The 25,277-nt window shown below is 41.7% G+C and overlaps 1 protein-coding gene across 1 annotated transcript; it reads right to left on the minus strand.

Moving 5' to 3' along the window:
* Nucleotides 1–20,876, minus strand: IFT57 (intraflagellar transport 57). Its single transcript, XM_051638218.1, has 11 exons — nucleotides 20,716–20,876; nucleotides 18,301–18,463; nucleotides 17,100–17,218; nucleotides 15,378–15,468; nucleotides 11,043–11,111; nucleotides 10,373–10,495; nucleotides 6,792–6,863; nucleotides 6,062–6,193; nucleotides 5,071–5,133; nucleotides 1,615–1,681; nucleotides 1–440 (listed from the first exon to the last, which is right to left on the minus strand). Exons 1-11 carry the CDS (start codon nucleotides 20,808–20,810, stop codon nucleotides 262–264), a joined length of 1,173 nt encoding a protein of 390 aa, XP_051494178.1. The 5' UTR covers nucleotides 20,811–20,876; the 3' UTR covers nucleotides 1–261.
* Between the last annotated feature and the right edge of the window lie 4,401 nt (nucleotides 20,877–25,277).

Here is a 25,277-nt window from a genome sequence, read left to right on the forward strand (position 1 = left end):
TTCATTAATAAGAATTTATTATTGTATTTGGGAGAGGTCCGCAGTAAATCTTTATAGCACAAAACTAAACATGGCTTGATGTTGTGTCCAAAGTGCGCATGTGACTTCTTAAAAGTGCATTGTGCGTACCTTGTTAAAAACAAACGTGAAAAAACAACATCCCCCTCCCCCAACAAAAAGGAAACCTCTAAACTACCAAAAAAGCAAATGGTAGAAAACTGTATTTTGGGCAAACCAAGTCAGAGGCAGCTCCAAACAGTTTTAATAGGCACCTACTGTAGCTTCTGGAATCACTGTTGCATGCATATCTCTAGTCATCAAGGACTTCTCTTTCAGCTTTGACTGGAGTAATGTGTGCTCCATTACACCAATCTGTATGTCCATCTGAATGGTTTCTTGCTTCAGTTTTGTTAAGGCCTGTTTAATCTTCACTAGAGGAGCTGTTAAAAAAAAAAAAAAAAGATAAACAGTGCAATTCTTGCAGATACTTATCACAAAAGCATTATTTTCTATAATTCACTCCTTAAAATTGGAGTGTTGAATGAACAAAAGGGCGTTCTACTCTAAAGACATGATTGTACCAAAACATAATTTTAAATATGCAAAACACTTTAAAGATGGAAATGGGCGATGATAATTTTGCTGTCTTCTCGACATCTAGGATCTGCATAAAGACGTGCATCAACATTAAGATAGGTTTGTCAGTGATGTGTTTTGCCCAGCTGAAAGCCTCATCCCAATATATAACTTGGAGTTTGGTACAGAATGGAAGACACCTTCAGCAGGAGGGCACGTAACCTGTGAAAAGCTATTAAAATGTTTTGTGCTCCTTTCTTTGTTTCAGATCCATCACTTCCCACTAATATCACTCTAGGGATGCTGCTGCTGCATCATATTGCTCTTTATAATTCTGGGCTCTAGATTGTATCCTGACATTTGACTAAGCCATAATACAGAAAAGGGGTTGCAAGGCAGGCGAGTAGCTCCTTCACAGTGAAGCAAAGGTGTAAAAAAATTCTGTAGACAGTAACGCTTACAACTACTTAACAAAATTAGCTGTAATGGTTACAGTTAAATATGGGTACAGCTTGCATATTTAGCCCTACTGTGACATGCAGCAATTAATTTTATTTCATACACCTTATACATTTGCAACAGAACGCATTTATCAGGAAAAATCTCAAACAACCAAATCCTGAGTCTGAGACAACCTAATTCAAATAGGTATATAGTTTTAAATACTAAAAAAGTCCAAATATCAAAATACTGACTCCAGCCAACCTTAGTTAGGGAACCTAACAGCTACTGCCATATTTCAGAGTAAAAGGGCTTAAACCTGTAATGTGTGAATTACTTCCAGTGAGTTGATAATTTTTCAAAGCAGAGAAAAAAAAAATTATTGACCAAAGGGGGAAATCCTGGAATCTCTACCTTCTGCAGATTTACCCAACCTTTTCAAAGAGGTTTAGACTCCTGATTTTCTTAGACACCTTTAAAAATTTTAATATTGATAGATATTTTAAACTAGTCACCCATTCTGTCCTTGGTTTTCATCAATAAAGGACAAATTCTGTACCTGTCACTGAGAATGTTCTGAGGCAAAAACATACTTACCGCCATCAGTCATACTGCTTCCTTTCTCTTCCGTTTCCTGCTTTACTCTCTCCAATACTTCTGTAATCTGAAAATAGATATTTTTTCTTAATGAAACCAGATGAATGTCAATTTCAAAAAAGAAAACAAAAAAAATTATCTGCTGGATAACTGCATTATTTTTTTAAAAATCTAGTAGTGTTAGTCAGATATGAAGAAACAATTTTTTTCATGGCATTGTCAGAGTTGGAAGAGACCTCTAGAGATCCAACTCCCCTACTAAAGCAGGATCACCTGGAGCACATCACACAGGACTGCATCCAGGCAGTCATCCTATGCGACTATTCCAGACACACAGAGCCATTAAAAAAATTTCTGTATTGAATAAATATTTGGAAATTAGGCAGTAATTATGAATTAAATGCCATAGAACACTCAACATGTTCAGTCTGGGGACTTTCCTTTAAATTTAAAGAAAAAAAAGAAAACACAACCAAAAAACAGCTTTAGGTATTTGTGGTGGTTCAGACCTGCAATCCCCCTCCCCAGGCTTCACTGCAGTGTCAACACCAGCCAACATTGTTCTTCATTTAGTTAAAAGGGCCCTGGGCCAAACATTATTCTTGTTTCAATTGCACGTGCAGTAGCCTTAGACAGTCTGGCGTTTGCTGATCTTGCTTGCTGGAGCAGTGCATTGAAACAATTGGGTAACTCTTGTTCTAGTGCAAATGCAGTGATTTAGGGTGATGAGGCACTCCCTAACCAGGGCATCTTGTCTGGTAAAAGTAGTGTAAGTCCACATGTCATGTGACTAAAATTGTGGCCACAATGGAAAAATACTGACTGAAGTATTGGGACTCAATCTTGGGACTCTATCAGCATAAATCCTGAAATGAGGCCCTTTGGAGCTCTCTCTCTTTGGAGTGTGATCGCAGCAGACTGCTGTCCTGTGCCTCACAAGGAAAGTTTGCCTATCCTAAGGAAGAGTGAGTGTTGTCCTTTACCATGGAGGCCAGATTAATTTCTAGCTGGGCTCTGGACCTTCTAATTCCCTCCCTGCATAGCCTCACAGCATTTTTGTAGCCCTCACGAGTGGCCTGCCCCTTCCTCCAAAGGCCATAGATTCTGTTTTTCTCCCTGATCACCAGCCAAAGCCCCCTGTTCAGCCAGGCTGGTCTTAATGCTGCTGGCTCGCCTTACAGCCCATGGGGATGGGCTGCTCCTGTGCCCTCAAGACTTCCTTCTTGAAGAGCATCCAGCCTTCCTGGACTCCTGTACCCTTCAGAACAGATTCTAAAGGGATTCTGGCAATCAGGGTGTTGATTGGGCAAGGTAAAGTTTGCCCTTCAGAAGTCTGGGGTGGCAGTCTTGCTGCCCCCCCTCCTGGCATCTCTGAGAATAGAGAACTCTAACAATTCGTGGTCGCTGTGCCTGAGACGGCCTCCAACCATCACATCTCCTACCAGCCCATCCCTGTTCACAAAGAGCAGGTCTAGCACAGCACCTTGTCTGCTTGGTTCACTCACCAGCTGTGTCAGAAAGTTATCTTTGACACATTCCAGGAACCTCCAGGACTGTTTCCTCTCTGCTGTGCTGTAGCTCCAGCAGACATCAGGGAAGTTGAAGTCCCCCACAAGAACAAGGGCAAACAACCACAAGATTTCACCCAGGTATTTATAGAACAGATCATCCACCTCACTGCCCTGGTTGGGAGGTCTATAGCAGACTTACACAGCAATATCAGCCTTGCTGGCCTTCCCCCTAATCCTCATCCAAATGCACTCTACCTTGTCATTGTTAGAGTCTAGTTCTAGACATTCATAACCATTCTTAATATACCGAGCCACCCCATCACCTCTCCTTCCTTTCTCTCTCTCCTGAAGAGTGGGTAGCCATCAACTCTAGTCAGGAGATATCCCACCATGCTTCTGTGATAGCCATTATGTCATAGTTTTCCTGCTGCATTATGGCCTCCAGCTCCCCTTGTTTGTTGCCCATGCTGCATTCCTTGGTATAGATGCACTTTAAAAGGGTTAATGATCTTGACATCTTTTCATGGGCACAGGTCCTAATTCCTGCCTGACCTTCTCTGGTATTCCCATGGCTTCAAAATGATCAGTAACTACTGTCTTTTTGATTCCCATTATATTTCTATCCCCTATCTCAACTGAGGTGGCAGAGGGAGAGTCTTCTCTAGCACACCATCCTACAAACCCTGGCATGTATCCCCTGGGCTTATTTACAGCAGGCTCAGCTTTATCCCCTTCCCCCTTTGAATCTAGTTTAAAACCCTGTCAATGAGCCCAGCTAACTCCTGCACCAGGATCCTTTTCCCCCTCTGGTACAGCTGCATTCCATTTGTTGCCAGGCCTGGTGTCTTGTATAGTAACCCATGATCAAAGAACCCAAAGCCCTGCTGATGACACCAGTCCTGAAGCCATGAACTAACCTGCTGGCTCTTCCTGTTAGTTCCCTCATCCATCGCTGCCACTAGAGGGATGGAGGAGAACACAACTTGTGCTCCTTGCTTTGTAAAACACGGTCTAGGGAGGTGTCCCTCTCTCTCAGCAGGGAGGTTGGAACCTGATGATCTTTAAGGTCCCTTTCAACCTTAATGAATTATATGATTTACTCATAAACCATTGACCAAGTCTGTGACTAGGACTGGATTTAGCTGCACCCACTTTCTAAGGAGTTTAGAAAGCGAGGGGGGCCACTCTGAACTTGTGACTCAACAGGAGGGCCTTCAGAATTCTCTTCTCTCATCCCTGTGCAATACACTCCAACCTGATCCTGATTCAATCTCCCCTGTCTCTATACACATTATTTCCCCCGGTCCCTGTGTAAGTCACTTCCATCCACTTTCAACTCATACACATCCCTTCTGCATAGTAAGTATTAGAGGGAACCTTGCCACCAAACTCTTAAGTCATGCTTGTATAAATGTATATTAAAATCACCTTTTCCTAATACCTTTGTCAATGATTCTTTAAGCGATCTCAAGACCTTCCACTCCTGTCTGTGACAGTATTAAGATAATTTGACTGGTATGGAAAAGTTAGTATTTAGCCAAATATTACTTTTCTATGCTTGGAATATGAAAATTTCAAATTGCTAATTTTAAATAAAAATAAGAGTTATGCTTTCCTTCTTCCAAAGAATTCATGGACAAGACTTGATTAGTCCTCAATAATTTTAGGACACAGGTTATAAAATACAAAACATTTACCTGCTTTTACCAACTGGGAAAATTAGGAGCTCATAATAGTTTGTCCAAATTCACAAATTAAAAATCAGTGGCAGCCTGGGTTTAAATTTTAGGGACTGGACTAGATTGCCTCCTCTAAACAAAATATTAATCTTTAACATAAGAACAAATCAGAAAGAATCCCCAAACTGCAAATATTGAATGCCAACTCCCTTAAGATTGTTTAAAAATTAAAAAAAAAAAAAAAAAAAAGTGAAGATGTGTTTTACCTCAGAAAGCACTCTGATCCTTTCAGTTACTCCTCCACTTCCCTCCTGGTACTTCTCTTTAGCCTGAAAAGAAACATTTTTTGCTGTAATGACAAAGCTGAAGAGATTTATGCAGATAGCTCAGAGAGAACACCAAAACTTGCACTCTCATGTCCCAGTTCCAGCAGCTCTCCTGCAAAATCCCAGTGACATTTACAGCACTACACATATGAGGATAGGCTGGAAACATCAGCTCTTGTAATGAATATAATTAATAAACTTAAAGCTGTTTTAATAATTGTTATAGCCCTAATACACAAACATTAAGAAGTATGTTTTCTAAGAATTTACATGAGGAAATAAATTGAAAGAAAATTTGCCAGAATACAGACAGAATTGAGTCCTGAAACCCAGAATACTTCTTCATCAACAGTAAATTACTGTCTTAGAGTTTCTTAAAGTAAGGTAAACAGAAAGCACAGAGGTCAAATCCTGTTAGCTTTATTTTAATGTCATCCCCACAAATAGAAGGGCTAGCCAAATGGCAGCTTACACAGGCCTCCTAACTAGGGGACCAAAAGTTTCTCAAACAGCATTCTCTTGGCATAAAAGCTGAATGAAGCAAAGAAGTAATCAGAGTGCTTTGTGCACGTTAGCACAAGTAATCAATACAAGAGATGAGGGCTGGACTGAGACTGTTGTTTCACTGCTCTTCACAGATGCGTGAACTTCACAGGGAAAGCAGAGCTAGCAGTTTACTAGCTGCTCAAGAATGGCAACAGAATTACATATTGCTCAGGCATAAAAACATTTATTTTCCCCTGTAGAACAGCTGAATAAAAAATGGCTAGTTTAGTTTAAAAGCTATATAATTTGACAGCCAATCAACATTCCCCTTGCCTTACGGCCAACTGCAGAACTCACAGATAACTCCTCTGAGTTTTCCTTGCCTTCACCCTCACTGAATAGCAAGTTAGTAATACCAGGCGATAACAAAAGATCATTGCATTACCTCACTCAGCAAGGCTTGTGCTGAACAGTACTCTTGAACTAAGTGCTCCAACTGATTGTTGATATACTTTTCCCTGCTATTGATCTTTTCCAGTGTTCGGCTGATTTCATTATGGAGTTTGTCAAGGTAACCCTAGAAAATCATATTCTGTTGGTTGACAGTATACAGATAGCATGCAAAGACTATTAAAATTGTGCTGTAATTAAGAAAGGATATGGAAGCCTTTAAGTGAGAGGGGAAAATAGCACAGAAATGCTGTGTTTAGCAAAAAACCCCACATTTCCTATGTGTTCTGGTTTGCCCACCTCCAAACATGTATTTTAAACTTAACTGCTTCCATTACTCTCCCCCCCCCTTAATTAATTACAAATGACAATGTCAGTAAGTTACCCTAACAACCATATTTGACAGTATTTTGTTTCTTTTTTAATCAGCACTTACTTTCAGATTGTATCATTCTATTTTGCCCTCTCTAGTCAGGATGTACTTATGGAAATGCATACATGAACCCTAATATCCCTGTTAATCCTCACATATGTAACTCCTTCCCACAAGACATTTTGCCAGTCCCACTGTCCCTAACCATCATATGTTTCCCTTTTTAGTTTTACAGCATTAGCACAAATAAAATTAAGAAAAAAAATCAATTTAGTTCTTAACCTACATCAAGTAAAGGAGAAAAGAAAAATGTTGTCAGATCAATGAAATATTCTTCACATACAAGACATACCCTAGTTTCTTTTAAAGAAGATTCAATTCCATCCTTATGCTGATGCATTTGATCTACATGAATCCTCCAATCCTAAAAAAGATGCCACAAAGTAAAACATAGGTGAACACAAGTTTTATCTTTCTGTTTACTAAACAAAGGCTAGTATGCAAGGCAGGGTCAGGTCTCTTTTATACTACTACTGTCTTACCACTCTGCCACTGCTGTGTCCATATCCAGAGGCACTTGCTTAATGTGACACAATTTATAAATTTCCTAAATGTCACATGTGACTCTCAGATCCATAAACAAACACTGACATCCTCACTGATACCACAGTAGCTATGCTTTTTAGAGTCTGTTTGATCTTCATGGAACTGTTTCTGCTAGAAACCATGTTCGGAACAAGTACTGAAAATATCTGTGATAGCTGCACTAGCTCAGCTTTTTCTTAGACAAAATGAGTGCTTCAAATGCACAACACTTACCAGTTCCAAACTATCAGAACTTCCCTTTCTGCTTAGCCCTTACTATGATCAGAAAGGGGAAAATTATTGGCAGCTTCTAGGTCACAGGAAACATACATGGACTCAAGAGATGGGGGATGAGAACAGTGCTGTTTTAACTTTATACATAGGTATCTTTTACTTAGAAATCAATTCCAGTTCCCAAGCTTTATAAGAATTTTTTCCATATCAGTGCAGACTTTTTACATCTCCCAGACACAAAGCACAACAGCAGACAGATCGCGAGTTCAAAAGGAAGCAGAGCAGAATTACTGCTTTTTCAGTAGCATGATTTTGAGTATGCTAAGAAATACTTTTAACATTTTTAAGCTTTTAGCACTGTATTGGTCTAGGTGTAAAAAAATTAAAAAGTTATGCTAATAAATCTTTATCACTTGAGATCAAACCTTAGCAGACTTTCTTATAAAATAGGAACCATACAGACACGTGGAAGGTGACAGTGTTTGCTTCAGTAAGATTATCTGATCAAGGACATTGTCAAAGAGGATGCTAAGCAAAACAGAAAGAGGCACAAAACTGACTCACTAACAATAATGGAGGCAGTAACAAGAAACAAACCTGGACAGCTACAGTAATGGGTAGGGACACGTGGAGTGTGAGAATGTTTGTAGCAGCACAACTACCTGATAGCGGATCTTGTCAAAATGGGATGATAAGGAAATAATGTGTAAAATTCAATAGCAGACTTAAAACTGAACTAGCCTTCAAGTAGCAGGCCTTAGATCTAGGCCTGGGTATGGGACAGGAAAAAGGTATATGCTGGTATTCAGGAGAACCCACAAATGTAGAGTCTCCTTAAGATAAGCATGTAAGTATATGCATCTGCTGGCTGGCAAGCATCAAGCAGAACTAGTCACCAAGTAGAAGAGCAGTGAAAGTTAAGAGGGCCCAGGATCCAGGCAGGGGTATCAGACAGAAGGACCATGCTGATACTTGAGGGATCCATAAACACACATGTGCTTGTGAATCTAGAGAGAAGGGGGAGTGTGCTTTTACTACTTAACTTCAGTCTTAATTAGCTCAAGAGGAAGAACGGGGCCTGGCTGTCTATACTCGTGTTTTGTGGGAGTCCTAAAAGTGCTGTTGAAGACAGGGCCTTGTTTATGGCAGTTTGTGTAGCTGCCCATGTCAGGGTCCTTTGTGTGTCTGTGATACATGCTTAACTTCGCTACTGGTTGAACCTGCAAACATGGAAGAAGCAGGAGCTGCATCCATCAGTCTGGGATGGGGACCCACGGGTACCCAGGCACACAGGGCTGGGCTGCAGCACCTGAGCAAGAGGAATTCCTGATCCCAGAGCTCCTGAAGGATACAGCCGCTTCTATGTACAGGGTACAAAACAAATCCTGGCTTAAAACAGCTGCACACTTAAGCATCTGCCATCCTTCAATCATAGACAGTTCCACTGATTTGAAGTGAGGCTATCCCATTGCATAGGACCTAAGATAGGACATAACTACCAAAGGGCTGGTGCTTCTGTCTCGCCATCTCAGAATAGGACAGCTAAGCATCTCCAGCAGCTGTTCAGTGGATGAGATTCAACTCCTGTTCACAACCATGCTGCTGCCCACCATTCTCTTCTGGAACAAACCAAAGACTAGTAGAGAAAATGTCCTTACATTGGAGTTTAATTCTGTAGCAGACTCAAGATATTTTTTTGGTCTGGTGGCAATTTTTCAAAATTTGCCAAAATTTGAGGCTTAAACAGCAACAAACACAACCTCTCCCTGCCATCCCTCCCCCACCCCTGCTGTCTAGGACTTTACAAATAAGTTGTAGCTTCTAATGCCATTGATGAGATCATTTACCCTTTCCTGATACTACATTTACATGCACAGCTTAGGAAACAGAATATTATGCTTTTCTTGTAATTTTTTTTTAAAAAAAGGCCAAATACTTGTCTCCAGTTATCTCTGAAAGTATGAAAGCACAGAAGCCAGAAAAACAAGAATCATCTTTTCATGTCCATAGTGACATATTCCTTAAAACCAAGACATGGTGCATTAAACTGGAAGACAGTAAACCTCAGTTCCTATAGCGGCTTTAATTTTCCATGTATGTCTTTATTAAGTTTTAATTACTTACTGTGAGGATCAAGCATCATGTTTCTCTGTAACTGATCGGCTTGCCAAGGATCACAGAAAGGTGGCTCAAGCCAGGCCATTCTTCACATAGAAGAATGCAGTACAGTCTAAAACAGGCAAGCAATTTAGCAGACAGTTGAGAGCTTAGCCTATATTTGGTAAGATAATTAACTTTCATCGAATTCTGTATCACTGCTGCAGATTGCTCCAACACCCCAGTCTTCCAGGTCACTACAAATAAGCATTTTCAATATTGCACTGATCTGTGCATGCTACAGTTCCAAGAATGTTTATGGCAACCAATGCCAGGAACAGGTCCTAGGTTTGGACTTGCCAAAGGTAAAAGTCTACCTCTAAGCTGCTCATTCTAGACTCCTTGAAATAGATTATGGAATACACATTTCTAATAAATGAAGAATTTCATCTTGATGCAGTTATCTGGATAGGTAAGCACAATCAGTCAAGTACTCACTTCCTTTTGCTAAACACAAGGAGAGCCCATGATGATTAGATCAGCGGTACACATCTACTATATTGCCATGTAAAGTTCAACAAGATTAATTACATACAATCAACCTTCATGTGGCTGACAAATGGAACAGCTGAAAGGTAAGAAGTTCATCAGCTCTCCTCCAGGATGAGGTTTTGTTAGCTGCTAACCCGAGAGTATAATTTTTCAGAAGTGTGAATACATTGGAAATATGTTTTAAGGAGTTTGCACTGAAAAAATATATGGAAATAAATATATAGAACTAAGTACCCTGAAAGTAGCAGAAAAAAAAATTCTTATAAAATATTGGACAAAAACCTACTAAAAATATTCCTCCCAGGGTCAAAGTAAGTGACAGGTTCAGACAAGACAGTACCGCAGAGCACATTATTCAAACTTGTTGGCATGACCGAAAAAAAATTATCAATGGAAAATAAATAATATTGATCGAAATCACACTTTAATCACCACGTGTACACACTCAAATCTATTCTTGCATACCTTATTGTCAGTCCTAACGGCAACTTTCAGCTGTGGAAGCACACGTTCCACTTCCAGATTCCACTCTGCTGCATCTGTAGTGGACTGTAAAATCTCTTCGTGTTTTGCAGCTTCATTCACATCCTATGTGAAAACCAAAACATTTATGTACAAAATACCACAGTTAGACACAGTGAGAACTGTTAGAAATCATGCTACAATGGCCTACATTGTTCATATTCAGCAAATGTTTATATCCAGAATGATTTAGACTACAGATGTAACAGATTTCTTTAATAGATTTCTTTCCATTCATAAATATTAGAATTTTTAAAAATATGTATCTTCTAATAATATCTTAATTTTAAAAGAATTAAATGTGTATTATAAGCAATTATAATACATTCCAGAAATAGTGGGGGGTAGGATTAAAATACATTCTTGAAACCAATACCATGTTTCCCTAAAAGCCTCTGTGAGAACGTCTTGCAAGTGTTTCCAGCCATCTTGCAGTGTTATCAGTTTAGAAACTGGCTGCACATTATTCTTTTAAAGTAAACGGATTCATTTAAGTTGGAATGTTTTTTCAAGTTTAGACTATTCAAGTATTTTCAGACTTAAATCCAATAGAAATAAACTGCTGCTACAGATGTAAAAATCTCTCAAGAGAGGACTGGTGGGAACAACTTACTGATCTGTATGTCTGTGCCTTTAGAACACTCAGGTCAATAAAATTTTCTTCATTGTCTGACTCTTCTTCCTTAGGGAAAGTTGCAAAGCAAGACTTCAGTAAGTATCGCACAATCCTTAGTACTCCAGAACAAGGAGTATTAAATTCCATATTTCTGAACAAGACAAGACTTAAGAGAGTTTATGATAATGGAGCCTATATTTACTTAAAATCTTATGAGAAGACACAGTATCTGGGACAAGATGAAAGCTACCCTACATTTCTCTCAGGGTGCCACAGTATTTAAAAACTAAACCAACCAAAAAAAAAACCCCAAACAAATAAAAAACCTAAGCCCTCTCACATTAAAGAGTCTAGCGCAGAGCCACAAAAATTTTTAAGGGAGTGGAACATCTCCCTTATGAGGAAAGGCTGCAGAAGAGGAGACTGAGGGGTGACCTCATCAATGTTTACAAATATGTTAAGGGCAAGTGTCAGGAGGACGGAGCCAGGCTTTTTTCAGTGATGTCCAGTGATAGGACAAGGGGCAATGGGTGCAAACTGGAACATAGGAAGTTCCACGTAAACATCAGAAAAATCTTCTTTACTGTGAGAGTGACAGAGCACTGGAACAGGCTGCCCAGAGAGGCTGTGGAGTCTCCTTCACTGGAGACATTCAACACCTGCCTGGACACATTCCTGTGTGATGTGCTCTAGGTGACCCTGCTCTGGCAGGGGGGTTGGACTGGATGATCTTTCCAGGTCCCTTCCAAACTCTAAGATTCTGTGATTATCAACAGTTGTATGGTAAATGTAATTTATTCTGCGTTTCCTAAAGCTTTGCATTAAAAATAAAACAACAAAAAAAAACCCAAACAAACCACAACCAGAACATAGTTTTACATGTTGTTTGCACTATGACACTGGAGTTGCAGAATGATGCCCCACTTTAAGCATGCAGAATGATACCATTCACATTGACGCAATTGATCTGTGTTCTTACCCATGACATTGCACACAGCGCTGATGGTTTTAGAGAATTCTATATCATGGTCTCTAATTGCATTCCTCAGTGACCTTGATCAGCTCAGAGCCCATCACTACACAAGTCAAAGATGTTTTTTCTGTGCATTACCCTCCATTTATCCACAGTGAATTCCACCTGCCATGTTCTCACACATACACTTCACCCTTACACACCCTGTCTTTCTGCAACTCTTTTGTTAGCCATCTCTTTTTCCTTTTTCTAGACTCCTTTCTAGACAAATCATGAAAGCTGCAATAACACAGGTCTGAGTGTAGAACCCTTCAAGATTCACCTAGTGAAAACCTGGGTGCTTATTCCTCTACCTTACCTAGTTTTTAACTGACAGGGAACACTTATTTTTTTTCTGGCATGTTTGGCCCCTAGTTCCCCAAATACTTGCAAGAAGATAATGGTTTCTAGATCGGGAAACTCGTTTACTGAATGGACAATATATATTTGTGCAGCACTTAGAAGAACATATTACAATGTTACCATAACAACAAGACTAGTTATCAGAACTGAGAAGCCAAACTGTGCAGATTTTCTTGCACACCCAATTGTGCTGGCTGTTGTTGGCTTTGGCTACCTAATACATGCTGCTCAGTTCCCCAAGACTTCCAGAACTAGGCTTGTCTCTGTCAGCCTCATCAGTTTTTTTCAGAAGAATCAAAGTCAGAAGAACAAACCTTGTCATTAGCATTAAACTACTGGAAATACTGCTAAAGTCGATTATGGATACAGCTAATACAACCAGGACATACCCCTATACTGGCAAGAACAACAGACTGGGGAAAAATAATATTATCCATCAGCATATAATTAAACTCTGTAGAACCATTAGGGGCTCTCAGAAGTGATTATCCGCTTGTGGTATAAACCTAGCTCAATGGTTTTATTAACACGCAAATTCAGAAGAGCTAATAGAACACGATAGTTGTGAAAATCATGGCCTAAGATACGACCTGAGAGCAAATCCAGAGGTTCTTTGAAGGGTGTCAACTGTGCTTTAGTTAACTGTTTCATCCCCACTTCCCAATTTAAACACCTTAGCCCTTAATAAGACACACAAAAGAACAGACAGATGACTGGTTTTGTATTTAAAGATTTCAGCCAACTGCTTGCACTTCTGAGGCTGGTCCAACATGCACTACAGAATGTCTCTTGGTCTTCTCAGAATTTACTCAAGGCTTTTTTTTGTGGAAACTTCAAAGCTGAGAAAAATGCAACCAAACACCTACATCGCAATAGTTGCATATTGTATGAAATTTAAGAACAGAAGTTTGGATTTTTTCTTAGCTAATAAAAATGAGAAAAATAACACAATACTTAGGAAAACTGTGAGAAGAGGTCATCACGGCCTGGACTATATTTGGACTATAATCAGAATCATCTGTTAACATTACTAGCACTCTCCAAATCTTCTGACCTTTATTTTTTTCCAAGCACTTGAAAGACGTCAATGGAAAAATGGGACAGTTGGGGCATTTTCTATCTAGTACTGTTGGGCCTTAACATATCAGGAAGTTATTTTCTCCTCAAGTCATTTACTGACACTGCAAGCGAGCACTTCCAGGCTCACAGCTTTCAGAATTTTGGCTTTGATTTACATTTGTTTTGTACAGAATCAAGAACTTTTGAAGAAATTGGATGTGAAACTAACTTATTTTTGTAACTTTCACTTTGTCTTCAGCTACCTTCCCTCTCCAGAAAAATTTCAAGCCAGTAGTAATAAGACTCACTTTGAGGAGACTGATAGAAGCCTGTGAATATGACAATGTCTTATCACATTATACTACCAGTTTACAGTGAGACTTCAACTCTCAATCTTCTGAGAAAGTAAATTGGCAAGAAACAGTTTCTGTTCAACATCCCTCCATCACTGAGACCTAAAAGGATATTTGAACATAGACATGTATCTCATAGGGTGTTTCACAGACATAACAACTTCACTGTAGTTATTTTAGTTTAAAAACAAGATGCAGACAGGCTGGAGAGGATCCAGAGAAGGGCCACAAAGGATCAGAGGACTGGAGGACCTGCCATATGAGGAGAGGCTGAGAAAATTGGGTTTGTTCAGCCTTGAGAAAAGAAGGCTTAGAGGAGACATCATTACCATGTTCCAGTACTTAAAAGGGTGGCTACCCAGAAGGTGGAGATTCCCTATTTACAAGGAGACAAGGGGTAATGCCCCTTGCCCCTTGCTCAGGAGCAACCAGTTGCTCCTGGGGAGATTCCAATTGAGCACAAGAGGTGCTCAATTTTCACCATGAGGACAGTCAAGCATTGGAATAGTCTCCCAAGGGGAGTGGTAGATTCTCTCCCAGTGGACAGTTTTAAGTCTCAGCTTGACAGAGAGCTGAGCCATCTCATATAAATTATAATAGTACCTAGAAAGGTTGGACCAGGTGATCCTTGAGGTCCCTTCCAACCTGGCATTCCATGATTCCATGATAAATAAAACAGCCGATCCTCAAACATTGCCCTCTTGTTGGTAAAATGTATTTCAAAGCACACAGAAAGACTTAACTCTTCAGTCAGAATGGATATTACCATTCCATTCATGGAATATATAGCAATGAGCTGTCATGACTTTTGTCCACAGAAAAAATTCTGCAGCATTTATTTACGTCTTTGCTGGTGTTTTTAAACAAATGCTTTGTTTCCAGTTGTTCCCAAATCTTCAAACCAACTAAGTACCAAAGCTTCTTTGTCCCACTTAGCACTGGAACAGGCTCCCCAGAGGGGTTGTGGAGTCTCCTTCACTGGAGACTCTCAAGACCTGTCTGGATGCCTTTCTGAGTGATCTGCCCTAGATTTAGTCCTGCTCTGGCAGGGGGGTTGGGCCCAATGATCTTCAGAGGTCCCCTCCAACCCCTAACATTCTGTGATTCTGTTTCCTATTTGCAGTAAAATGTGAGTCACAATAGTGAGCACTCACTTAAGCACTGGGGAAATTTTAACCAAGTATTAGCCAATTCTTTAAACAAGGACTGAAGTTCTGTTGATCATCAACAGCTTGTATCGGTAGAAAACAAACAATTTTGAATTTGCGTCATTTTGATGTATGGTTAGATTCCACTTCACTTTACATTAACTATAAATGTGCATAAGAACATAGGCTCTGTTCCAGAGTTAACAACCTTATCTGAAAGGAAACAAAAAAACTCTACAGGGAAGGTGATGAAGCAAGAACGGAGATACAGGAAAAAAGGTCAATTGAACAGCTAATAGAAAAGATTTCCTCTTAAACAAGGCCAAGCAAAACAAGCAGTGAGTAAAAACGTCCTCATAGTTTAGAAATATAATCAAAACCAGTCTGGGAAACCTACCGCAACATCCTCTTCCAATTTATTAAGTGTTAATTCTTCATTGTCTTCTGTAATTTCTACTTCTTCTAGCTCTTCTGTTGGATATGCTGGCCTGAGATTAATTCAAAGAACAGCAGAGCTTTTAGACACAGTAAATTGGAAATCCCTCTGTAAATTACTCCTAAGCAAATGTCCTGGTTTGAGCCAGGATGAAGCCAATTTTCCTTTTACTGATTTTTTTTTTCCTTCAGTAAGCTTTCTTTTAACTAGCACCAGTATGTTCTAACTAAGGCTCATAAGAGAGGAATGTTTTTGTAACTGCTGGGTCTTCAAGGTCGCAGCTTTACTCCACCAGCTCAGACACTACCGGGAGATCTGTGACCCCCCCATAGGAGGCTGAGTTAGACAGACAGCAAAACTGGCCAGAGATATTCCATTCCATATAGCTACGTAAGCTCAGAGGAAGGTCAGAGATCACAGAAGACAACTTCCCTCCTGCTTCTTCCCTTTTCTTCCGTCCATGGCTGGCGTCCGGGGAGGACTCCGTCCATCCATCACCATCGACCCCCAGGCTCAAGCTCTCCTGACCCTCATCACTCTGTGCTCTGTCTCTGGGAGCAGCTCTGGGATTTTTCGGGACTGTTCCAGCTCAGGGGAGTGCTGTGGGAGTTGCTCAGGGTGGGGGGAGGCAATAGGGGTTTGCACACTACCTAAACATATTTGTATATAATTGTATATATTTTCTTTTATCATTAGTGTTTAATTACAGCTGTGTAGTTTAGTTTTCAATCCAGCCAAGTCTCTCTCTTTTCTCTCTCTCCTTCCCTACCTGGGTGGGAGGGGGAGGGGATCGAGAGCATTGTTGTCGGACCTGAGTCAAACGGTGACAGCAAACAAAACATTTCCTGAGATGTACGGATGATGTGGAATATGACTAGACAGTCACACATCCTTAAACAGGTAAAATTAACACTCAGCCTTAAATTTTTTGTTGGACTGCCTTAAAAGTAAGGCTTATTAGCTATTATGCCAGGCAGTGCAGTATGTTCATACTACAAAGATATCTAGGGTGTAAATTTTAATTTGCTGTTTTGCACTAATGTCTTAAAATTCAAGTGCAAGTCACCACAGACTTATTTTCAGGCTACAGAAGAATTTGTTTACTAAACAGCAGTAAAATATTTAAAAAGTAGAAATTACTTTGCTATATCCATTTCAAAACCCATCAGAAGACAGGAATTAAGTAAAGAACACTTCTAAAGAAATTTTCATATACTTGAAATTATCTGTCATCTAATTTCTCCTAAGGTTTCCTTTGGATTAAAATACTTAGTTACTGTAGCCTACTTGTAACATGGTCACATACTGTGCATATCTACAACTGAAGAGGTCAAGAATTTAGCTATTGATTGATAGGACCAGAAAGGACATTACATTTTTCAACTCAATTGTCAGATCAACAAGCAGTTATGCATAGGATACTACAAAAAAAGTAATCCATCAAATCTTTATTAATTACTAAGTCTATTAATGACCCAAAATCATCCTTGCTGGTAACAGACAGTGTGAAATTGCAGTAAGAATTAATTGGTCCCACTGCTTCAAGCCTAGTTGAATTTTACAACTCATGAAAATTAAGTAAAACATTTTTAGTCATTACAATGTTTTGTCTTTACAATTACAACTTATATTTGTTTGCTGGAAAACAATGTACAAGGGGGGATGCTTTAAACTGTACCGTACCTTTTCCAGCTAAAGCTGGTATATTTCAAGGCTTCGTCAGCTAAACAATCAAGTACATAGCACACTTGCTCTCCATTACCTGCCTTTAATTTTGAGGGAGGAAAATCCACAGGCCTTCCCTAAAATGAAGAGATACGATATTTACTAATGGCTACTCATCATTCTGAGTTTCCTCTCAGGGAGGTAACTAGACAGTTTTTACACTACAACCCAAGGGTCTATTGTGTAAGAAGATTTTACTAATGTTAATTTATATTCTTCCCCTACACAGCTCCTGTCAGGCAATGGAAGGGTAAACAGAACAACCCAAGGAACAGATGCAGAGCAGAAATCTGAAAGCACCTGGTAAGAGGATACTCATAGGGAGCAGAAGAGTCAGAAGACACGAGGGAGCTAGATGGTCAAGCACACAAGTGACACACTGGTAAGCTAAGAACAGCTACGGAGAAACTTGGGTACTGAGGCTTAATCACCATCTTTTCAGTTTTGCAATGTTTCTTCTGGTTTTCGTTTATAACATATCTTATTCGTATTTATTGCTGTCCTGCAGAATAAACATCTGAGTTTGTTAGGGTTTAACTCCATTAGAGAACAGTGTTCTTAACACCATTAGCAGCTGCACCACAGGACACTCTTCCATAAGATCATACTTCTTCTAAATCAATATACTCTCCTGGCCTTTGGTTGGTTGTTTTTGTGTTGTTTGTTTTTATTTAATATTGAAAAAAACTCCAGTAATTCCTGGGTTTATTCAACCTTTTACTCCTTTAACAACAAAGGAAGGAAAACATGAATGCAATTCTAACCATTTCCTTCACTATGAATGATACCATTTGACAGCAGCAGGATCACAAGCACTGTGTAAACTTTCCAGACAAAATCTTTGTAAATTATACTACTATAAGTGAGCAACACATGTGGCACTACAAGAAGACAAATTTAATCCATTTTACAGACTGTGGAGCAAAGCTAATTAGAATAATTTATAACACTGTAAAACCATTTTTCGAGTGCCAAAAAACTATCAAGCAGGTACAGACCGTAGAGACTTCCAATTAACTAATGAACATAGTACTGACGTATAGATATAAAACATCTGTCTGGACCTTGGGAAAAGGAGAGGAAGTGTGACATTACTGTTATTTCTGAAGTACATTTGTGCTTCAAGTACATTTGTGAAAACAGCATATGCAACACTTACAAACGATCTCAATTCTGAGAGTATATTTGATATTGTTGCATTGGGATCGTCATATTCTTGTGGCTGCTCAAAGCGATGTCCTGCTTTAGTGATCAGCCAAGCAGCAAGTGTGCAAAACATGAAGAACTGCTCTCCGGGATTAGTGGCCAGTGCAAAGTAGTGCCTGTTTAAAAAGGGGAAAAAATGGTAGATGTTTTGAGCTCCTGATGCTCTTATAGACCAGCACAGACTAGAAGAAAGTTTATTTAACTGACTTTCTCGATGAGTGATACATCTGGACTAAATTCAGGATGCCTAGTTTCACACGTAACCACAGCAGACTGAGTTTTCTATGTTTAGCTCATCCGTTTCCTGTTTCCAATAAATGGGAAACAGTCTATTAATCAACATCAGACTTCCAAGGAAAGCAAAGGAAACTGAGTACTCCTCTCCCATTCCAGCGGGATTATACAGCTCCAAGAAAAACAACACCACACTAACACTTCCACATGAACCCCAAGTTACTCCTCTTATTTACCTTAGCAGTCTCAAATGATGATGAGCTCAATTCTATTCCCATCTAAATTCTAGGGAGGAAGAATCCATCCCATCACTTCATAAAATACCACCAGTGACTAATTAAGAGCCGATACAATGGATTCATTCTAATGTCCCATACATAACGTCCTTAAAAGCTCAACAGAATCCTAAGTCAAAGATCTGCAATTGCCACTAACTTGTAGGCCATGAATGAACTAAGATTTTGCGAAATCTCAGGCATTTTTCACAGAGCAAATGATTTACAGTGCAAGACAAAATTTAAGTTTGAAAACATACTCTGAATAGATTAGCAAAAGTAATTTATAACGACTGTCAACATCACAGCAAACAGCTGACTTCTAAAACAAAATTAAAATGATCCATTGCTAAAGCTTTATACCTTTACCCATGACACTGGAAGCCAGGATGGGTTTGTCTCATATTTTATCTACTTTATAACACATTAAAAAAATGCTTTAGAAGCTTATATAATTCTCCATTAAAGGGAGTCTAGACAAAGAACAAAGAAGGGTATCTGTATTTGGGTAAACAATTATACCTCTTCAACAATAACTAAGTAAATAAGCAAACCATGCACCAAGTGACTGCATGAAAACATGAATGGCACTTCCTTGAGGAGAGGAGAACAAATCAATGGAAGCTTCATTGCCTAGAGATGTGTCCTCTTTCTGCATACTGGCCTCATCTATACCATAGTAACCTCACCTCCTGCTCCCTTCTTAACATCCCCAAATATTCTTGCTGACAATAGCAATACGTCCAGTTCCTTTAGCTCCAAAGTTCCACAAACTTCTTCCCCTTCCATATTCCTCACAACTGTAAGAGGCTCTTGTACCTACATCACTGTGTAAGCTTAGATGGGGTATGTGTTTTTGAAGTGATCCCTCCACCCATCCTCACCTACTGTGCTTTGGGTTCCTTTAGGGGGTCAGGTACACAAATTGGATCTATTTTGGACCACATTAAATGTAAGGATGTGGTCTTAACAAGAATTAAGTCCATAAAATCAGACCATGGTTAGACCCCTAAAATTAAAAATCGTGTGGGCACTGGATACTCAGAACCAAATCCTTCCCTTTCCAGACGTGGCAGACAAGGGTTTGCTTCCTTGCCCCATGAATACTGATGGCATGACAGCTGGCTAAAACTAGTTTATAGCCACTGCACTCACACTCAAGCCTCTTCTCCAACAAGAGAATAATCTGGACAGCTTTCCCCCCCACCGAACTGTTGCTTAGCTGTGTACTATGCTGCTGCAGAGCCTGGCTGAAAATGACAGACAGACTTCAGTTATTTGGGCAGGTGTATGTTGGAAGCACACTGGCCCCATTCCCTGTCTCACACCATCATTTAAAAAACAAAACAAAACAAAACAACAAACACAAAACATACAAAACAAATACGTATTACAGAGGAAAAACCAGACTTAATGGGTCCAAACCCCATCGCAAATACACACCCCGAATAGAAGAAATTAATTTAGGGTAGGATTATTATTTACACAGATGCACTGACTTGCAGATACTCGACACCTTCTGGGACTGGGGGAGGCCAAGTGACTATTTACTTCTCACATCTCAGCCTTCAGAAGGAGACTTCCGTTCTGAAAGCTCCAGCACGGCAGGGGAAGCTCTGAAGGCTTTCACTTGACCCAGGCACCTCGTATGGTCAGAGCCAGCCCTTCCTTCCCGGATTCCCGACCACAGCGGCCTCACCGCCCGCCGGGATTCCCTTCCAGCGGGACGCCGGCCCCGTGCCCCGGCACCCGCCGCTCTGCAGCCACCGACCCCCGTGCCTGGAGCTGCGCACCCCCCGGCTCCAGCCGGACCCCCGCCCGCCGCCACCCACCCGCCCGGCCGAGCGGGCCCGGGGCACCTGGAGAGCGGCCGCATGTTGTGGCGCCGCAGGGCCTCCTCCTCGTATCTCAGCAGCCGCAGCTTGTCCAGCAGCACCTCCATCAGCACAAACATCTGGTGGGCCCCGCCCGGGCCCCGCTCCGCCGCCGCCACCGCCCGCTCCTCGTCCCGCTCTCCCGCCGCCGCCCAGCGCCGCGTCCCGCCGCCGCCCGCCGCCTCCTCCGCCATCTTGCGGCCCCGCCACCCGTTACCCTGGCAACCGGCCCCACCAATCCCCGCCTGCCTCAGCCGCCGGCGTCCGCCCCCTGTCCAATCACAGGCCCCCGGGCCGCGGAGCCGCCGCGCCCGCCGGAGAGAATGCCCAATGGCAACGAGGCACGCCAGGGCAGCATCCAATCAGCGCCCAGGGGCGGGGCCGCAGGGGTTTGGGTAGTTCCGCCCCGGAGCGCCACGCGGTGCGGGGCTTGTCCCGCAGGGCTTCTCTGCCCTGGAGCTCGGGTCTGTTCCCGCCTCCGGGCGGCCCTGCCGGGGGCTGCGGGCTCGGGGGAAGCCTGGCGCGGGGCGAGGCCGAGCTGCCGGCTGGGGCTGCTGCGGGGCGAGGCGGGAGAGCTGCTTCTCCCGGGGGTGCGGAGACGCGCCCGCCCGGTGCGCTGCCGGTAGCGGCTGGGGGCTTGGCTGCCCGTACGGCCCGCGGCACTTCCTGCCGCTGCTTCGTCCGCCTCGGTTGGGTTTTGGTTGTTGTGTTCGCTTACCCGTCCCTGACAGCCCCCTGCCCCCGGGCTGTTGAGCCCTGCTGTTGGGGGGGAGGGGCGCAGGGAGCGCCCGCCGGGCTCGGAACTGTCCGGGGAAAACGGAGCGCTGGGGAAACACTGCTAGGAAACAGCCGCCTGACCCTGCAGGCAGCCCGCGGAACCCACTTCCCTTCTTCCAGGCCACCGGCTGTGGCAGCAAGCCTTGTGAAAATGCGCGCCGTCCTTCCCCTTGGGTGCGGGGCTGACCCCGCGCCCTGTGCCGGCTCCTGCCCTTGGCCCCGCTGCGGGAGCTGCGGCCGCCGCAGGAACCGCACATCTGGCCCTAAGTGGTTCCATCTGCTGCTGCTTCTTAGACCTCGCATGAGTCACGGGGAACCGGACGTTCAGTGAAGCTGGCAAAAAGATGGCTTTGTAAGCACCAAAAAGGGAAAAGCCCACATACGGTATATTTAGAAGCTCTGCGTGCGTGGGAGGTTCACGCCGCATGAGGATCCACCTTCACTTGCGCGGTTTTGGGAGGGCCGGTGGAGAAGCAAAGTTGCATCGCTTCGGGAGAGCTGTGTATGTGAGATACACCTGAAGCAAGGTGGGTCTGAATGTTTTGGCGACTTGTGAAACCATGCGAGGTATGAAAAAAAAAAAAACCACCACAAACCCCAGCATTTTTTGTAACAGCTCTGTGGTGGTGTAAGTGTACAGGCTGTGGGAGGTATGGAATACGATATATGTATATTGTGGTATTTTTTCTCTACTTCCCAAGACGGTTTTGGGTGTGGGAACCTTCTTCCTTTGGAGCTGTTTCTGAACACTGAAGTATGGACTTGTTGGTAAAACTTCAAATCCTCAGACACTTCCAGTCTTCATAGGGATGTATGTGTGTGCTTAAAATGTGCTGTTGCCAATTGCCTTGATAAGGTATTAACCAGAATGCTGTTTTACTAAGGAAAAAGTAACACTTGTTTGACAGGGTTAGGAGAACATGGCTGCTCTCAAAGTGGGTCACAGAGGGCAGTTCACTGAGCGAAAATTGATCTTAATGCCTGCATGGTAAGGGAGTGGTCTGGTCAGGGTGTGGAGGTCTAATACAAAGTTCCAAGGTGGTGTAGGAGAAGTTGTTTGGTCACCGTCAAAAGAAAAAAAAGAATGAGTCATTTTATGTGTGTACCCTACAGTGGCTCAAGTGCACTGTTGCACCTATCACTGTCTGAGCTGTTCAGTGCTTGACTTTGTTGTATGTCTTTAAATATACCTTGTGGTGCCTTGCCCTCAGAAACTCTGGCTGAGTTGCCCAGCAGAGCCTGTGGCAGTTCTGTATGAAATAAGTCTCCTAAAACCTAGAGCATCATTCGCTGACATGACTACAGTGATCTTAATTCTAGTTGTATGCTGTCAGTGTCAATAATTTTGTATTGATATTTCACTACAAAGCCTTAAGGTATGATTTCTTGGTTTGTGCCATTTAGGACTGTAACAAGCATGAAAAGCATGTTTATTCAGTACTTTGCAGTGTGACTCTATCAACATACATACCTGTAAGATCCCAGACCTGCTGAAAAGGAGACTGGCTAGAGCCTGCACTCCTCAGGTTTTTCTACAGACCTACAAATGTTTTTCTCAGCACACCGTGGTGGGAAGATCCAAAGCTAAGATTTGTGCTGAACGTGAACATTTTCCGATAACCAGTTATAATTCTGAATTTTAGTACAGTGTTACGGACCACAGGTAGAAGACACGAGGCAGCCTGTGCTGTGAAACAAAAATTCGGAGCTTCCAAACCCCCTTGCTTTCTAACACTCCTCACCGCAGTGGGAGGCTGGTGCGGCTAGGTAAGGATTCCGAGGTCAAGACCCAATAACAACAAACAAGCTGTTACTGAGCAGGCATTCTTTATTGCAGTGCTGGGCAGCACTGGGGATTCTCCACCATGAGTGCTCCAACGAGTCAGTGAAAAACCCCAACTAATATACACCAAAAACTTGCATATTCAGTTCCATGTCAGTAAGTTCCCAGAATTCTTTTACATAGCCATTTCCAGGAAATAAAATGACTATCTTTGTAATTATGCATGCTGGAGGGTCTCCTGTGGGGGGTCTTTGTTGATTCTAGTTCTTTGTCATCTTGGTCCTGTCTCTTCTCCTGGTCCTGTCTCCAGTCTCCTGCTGGTAGATTGCCCAGGTGGGTCAGAGTCCACATAAGTGTTGTCTGTAGGTACCAGAGGGACTTAGAAGACTTGATGTTATCACAACCTACAGGATGCTTGGCATAGTTGACTGATAGTTTCACAAAGCACCTTGTTTCAAAAGCAACCCTTAGTATAGCAAATTCATTATTTTAGTAAACTTTTATTAGGCTATATTTCTATTGAATTTACTAACGAATATCCTATGATGTATCAGCTGTCAGGGCTTTGTTCCTTGACACAACCCCCAAAGGCACCAGGGAGGGTAGTTGGAACCATGTTACTCTCAGATCATTGCTGCCAAACTGCACAGGCTGCCTACTAAACATGGCAGATCACTCAGTAAGGGAAACTTAGCATTGGTTGCAGTTTCTGAAATTCAAACATCAAGCATAGTATGTTGTATTAATCAAATTGAAAGTGGTGGACAAATCAGCTAAAAATCCAATAAAACATTATGTATACCACTTGCCATGGAACGGAGCAAAGCAGGTATAAATTTTTGTTTCTTGTTAGCAGCGATTGCCAGTATCGTAAATGCTTATTTTACTCTGGCATCATTGCTGTCTCAGGTTTGGTATTTTGAGACCCCTCTGTTAGTTTTTTCCCCTAAAAGAAAAATGAGAATGCATTAAGTAATTGCACTAGCTTTACAAAAGAAATAACATACAAAAAACCTTGGGGTGTAAATTCATATCAAACACAAATACAGTGATGTAGACCAATCAAAATTAGTAATTAGTATGAAAAGAACTGGCTAGCAACCCTGGTTAAAACCTATGTCCTGTGTAATGTCAGGAATGGTACCGAAAACTCTCCTCTGGGGAGGGGAAAACCGACCAGGGAAAGGTCTTTAGACTTTTTTCAAGCTATTTGATTTATGAGGTAATTTCTCCACTGCAGGATGGTGTATTTCAGAAGAGTGTGCCAGGGTGGAGGAAGAATGCAGTCAATCAGTTGCAATAAGATTATTCTTTTTTCATTGTGTGCAAAAGCTTCCAGTTCATTGTCATTAACTGACAAACCAGAAGACACGATGAGAGAAACCCCTTCTTCTTTGTGTTCCTATGCGCACATAGAATAGAATAGAATTCCATGCGCACATTTTTTAAGTTCAGTTGATGTCATTTTTATCTGGTGAAATGTGAGAATTTCTTTATATCTGCAGTATTTGCAAATGAGGGCACATTTCCCACCTCAGTCAAGTGTTGCCATAATTAGAAATATGTTTCAGGGAGCAGAAAGATCTGGCTTGACAACACACATCTTATTTTCTTTTGGAAATGGCACGTGACCATTTTTCCTCTGTGTCCTGCTCATGAATGATGAAGATTAATGTTCCCTAGCCCTGTAAGATCACTGAGGGTAACCACTTTCCATTCATTAATCACAAAGTATCAATCTGCAAAGGATTGCACGATAATAGAGGGCCTCAACCATTATGAAAAGTCTAGTGTTACATACTAACCTTAAGGCTGAAATCTAGGCTGTTGCAAACAAAAACTATGATACAAACACCTACAGTCCTTAATCAGCTGTATGGAGGAAATTATATAATTAGGGTGTGTCTTTTAGCTGCATTGAAACATGTTTTCTTCTATCCTTTTATGTTGTCAGTTTGATACAAGTCAGCTGTGAACCAAAGAAGAC

The sequence above is a fragment of the Apus apus genome, chromosome 1 (assembly GCF_020740795.1).
Source record: "Apus apus isolate bApuApu2 chromosome 1, bApuApu2.pri.cur, whole genome shotgun sequence".
In the NCBI taxonomy this organism is placed as follows: Eukaryota; Metazoa; Chordata; class Aves; order Apodiformes; family Apodidae; genus Apus; species Apus apus.

Bases quoted from the DNA above. Each gene is read 5' to 3' on its own strand.
- IFT57 (XM_051638218.1), bottom strand. From the start codon at position 20,810: ATGTTTGTGCTGATGGAGGTGCTGCTGGACAAGCTGCGGCTGCTGAGA. The intron at 11,112-15,377 runs GTAGGTTTCCCA...ACTTTCCCTAAG, and splicing joins AATTGGAAGAGGATGTTGCG to GAAGAAGAGTCAGACAATGA. The intron at 10,496-11,042 runs GTAAGTTGTTCC...GTTTTCACATAG, and splicing joins AGGCACAGACATACAGATCA to GATGTGAATGAAGCTGCAAA.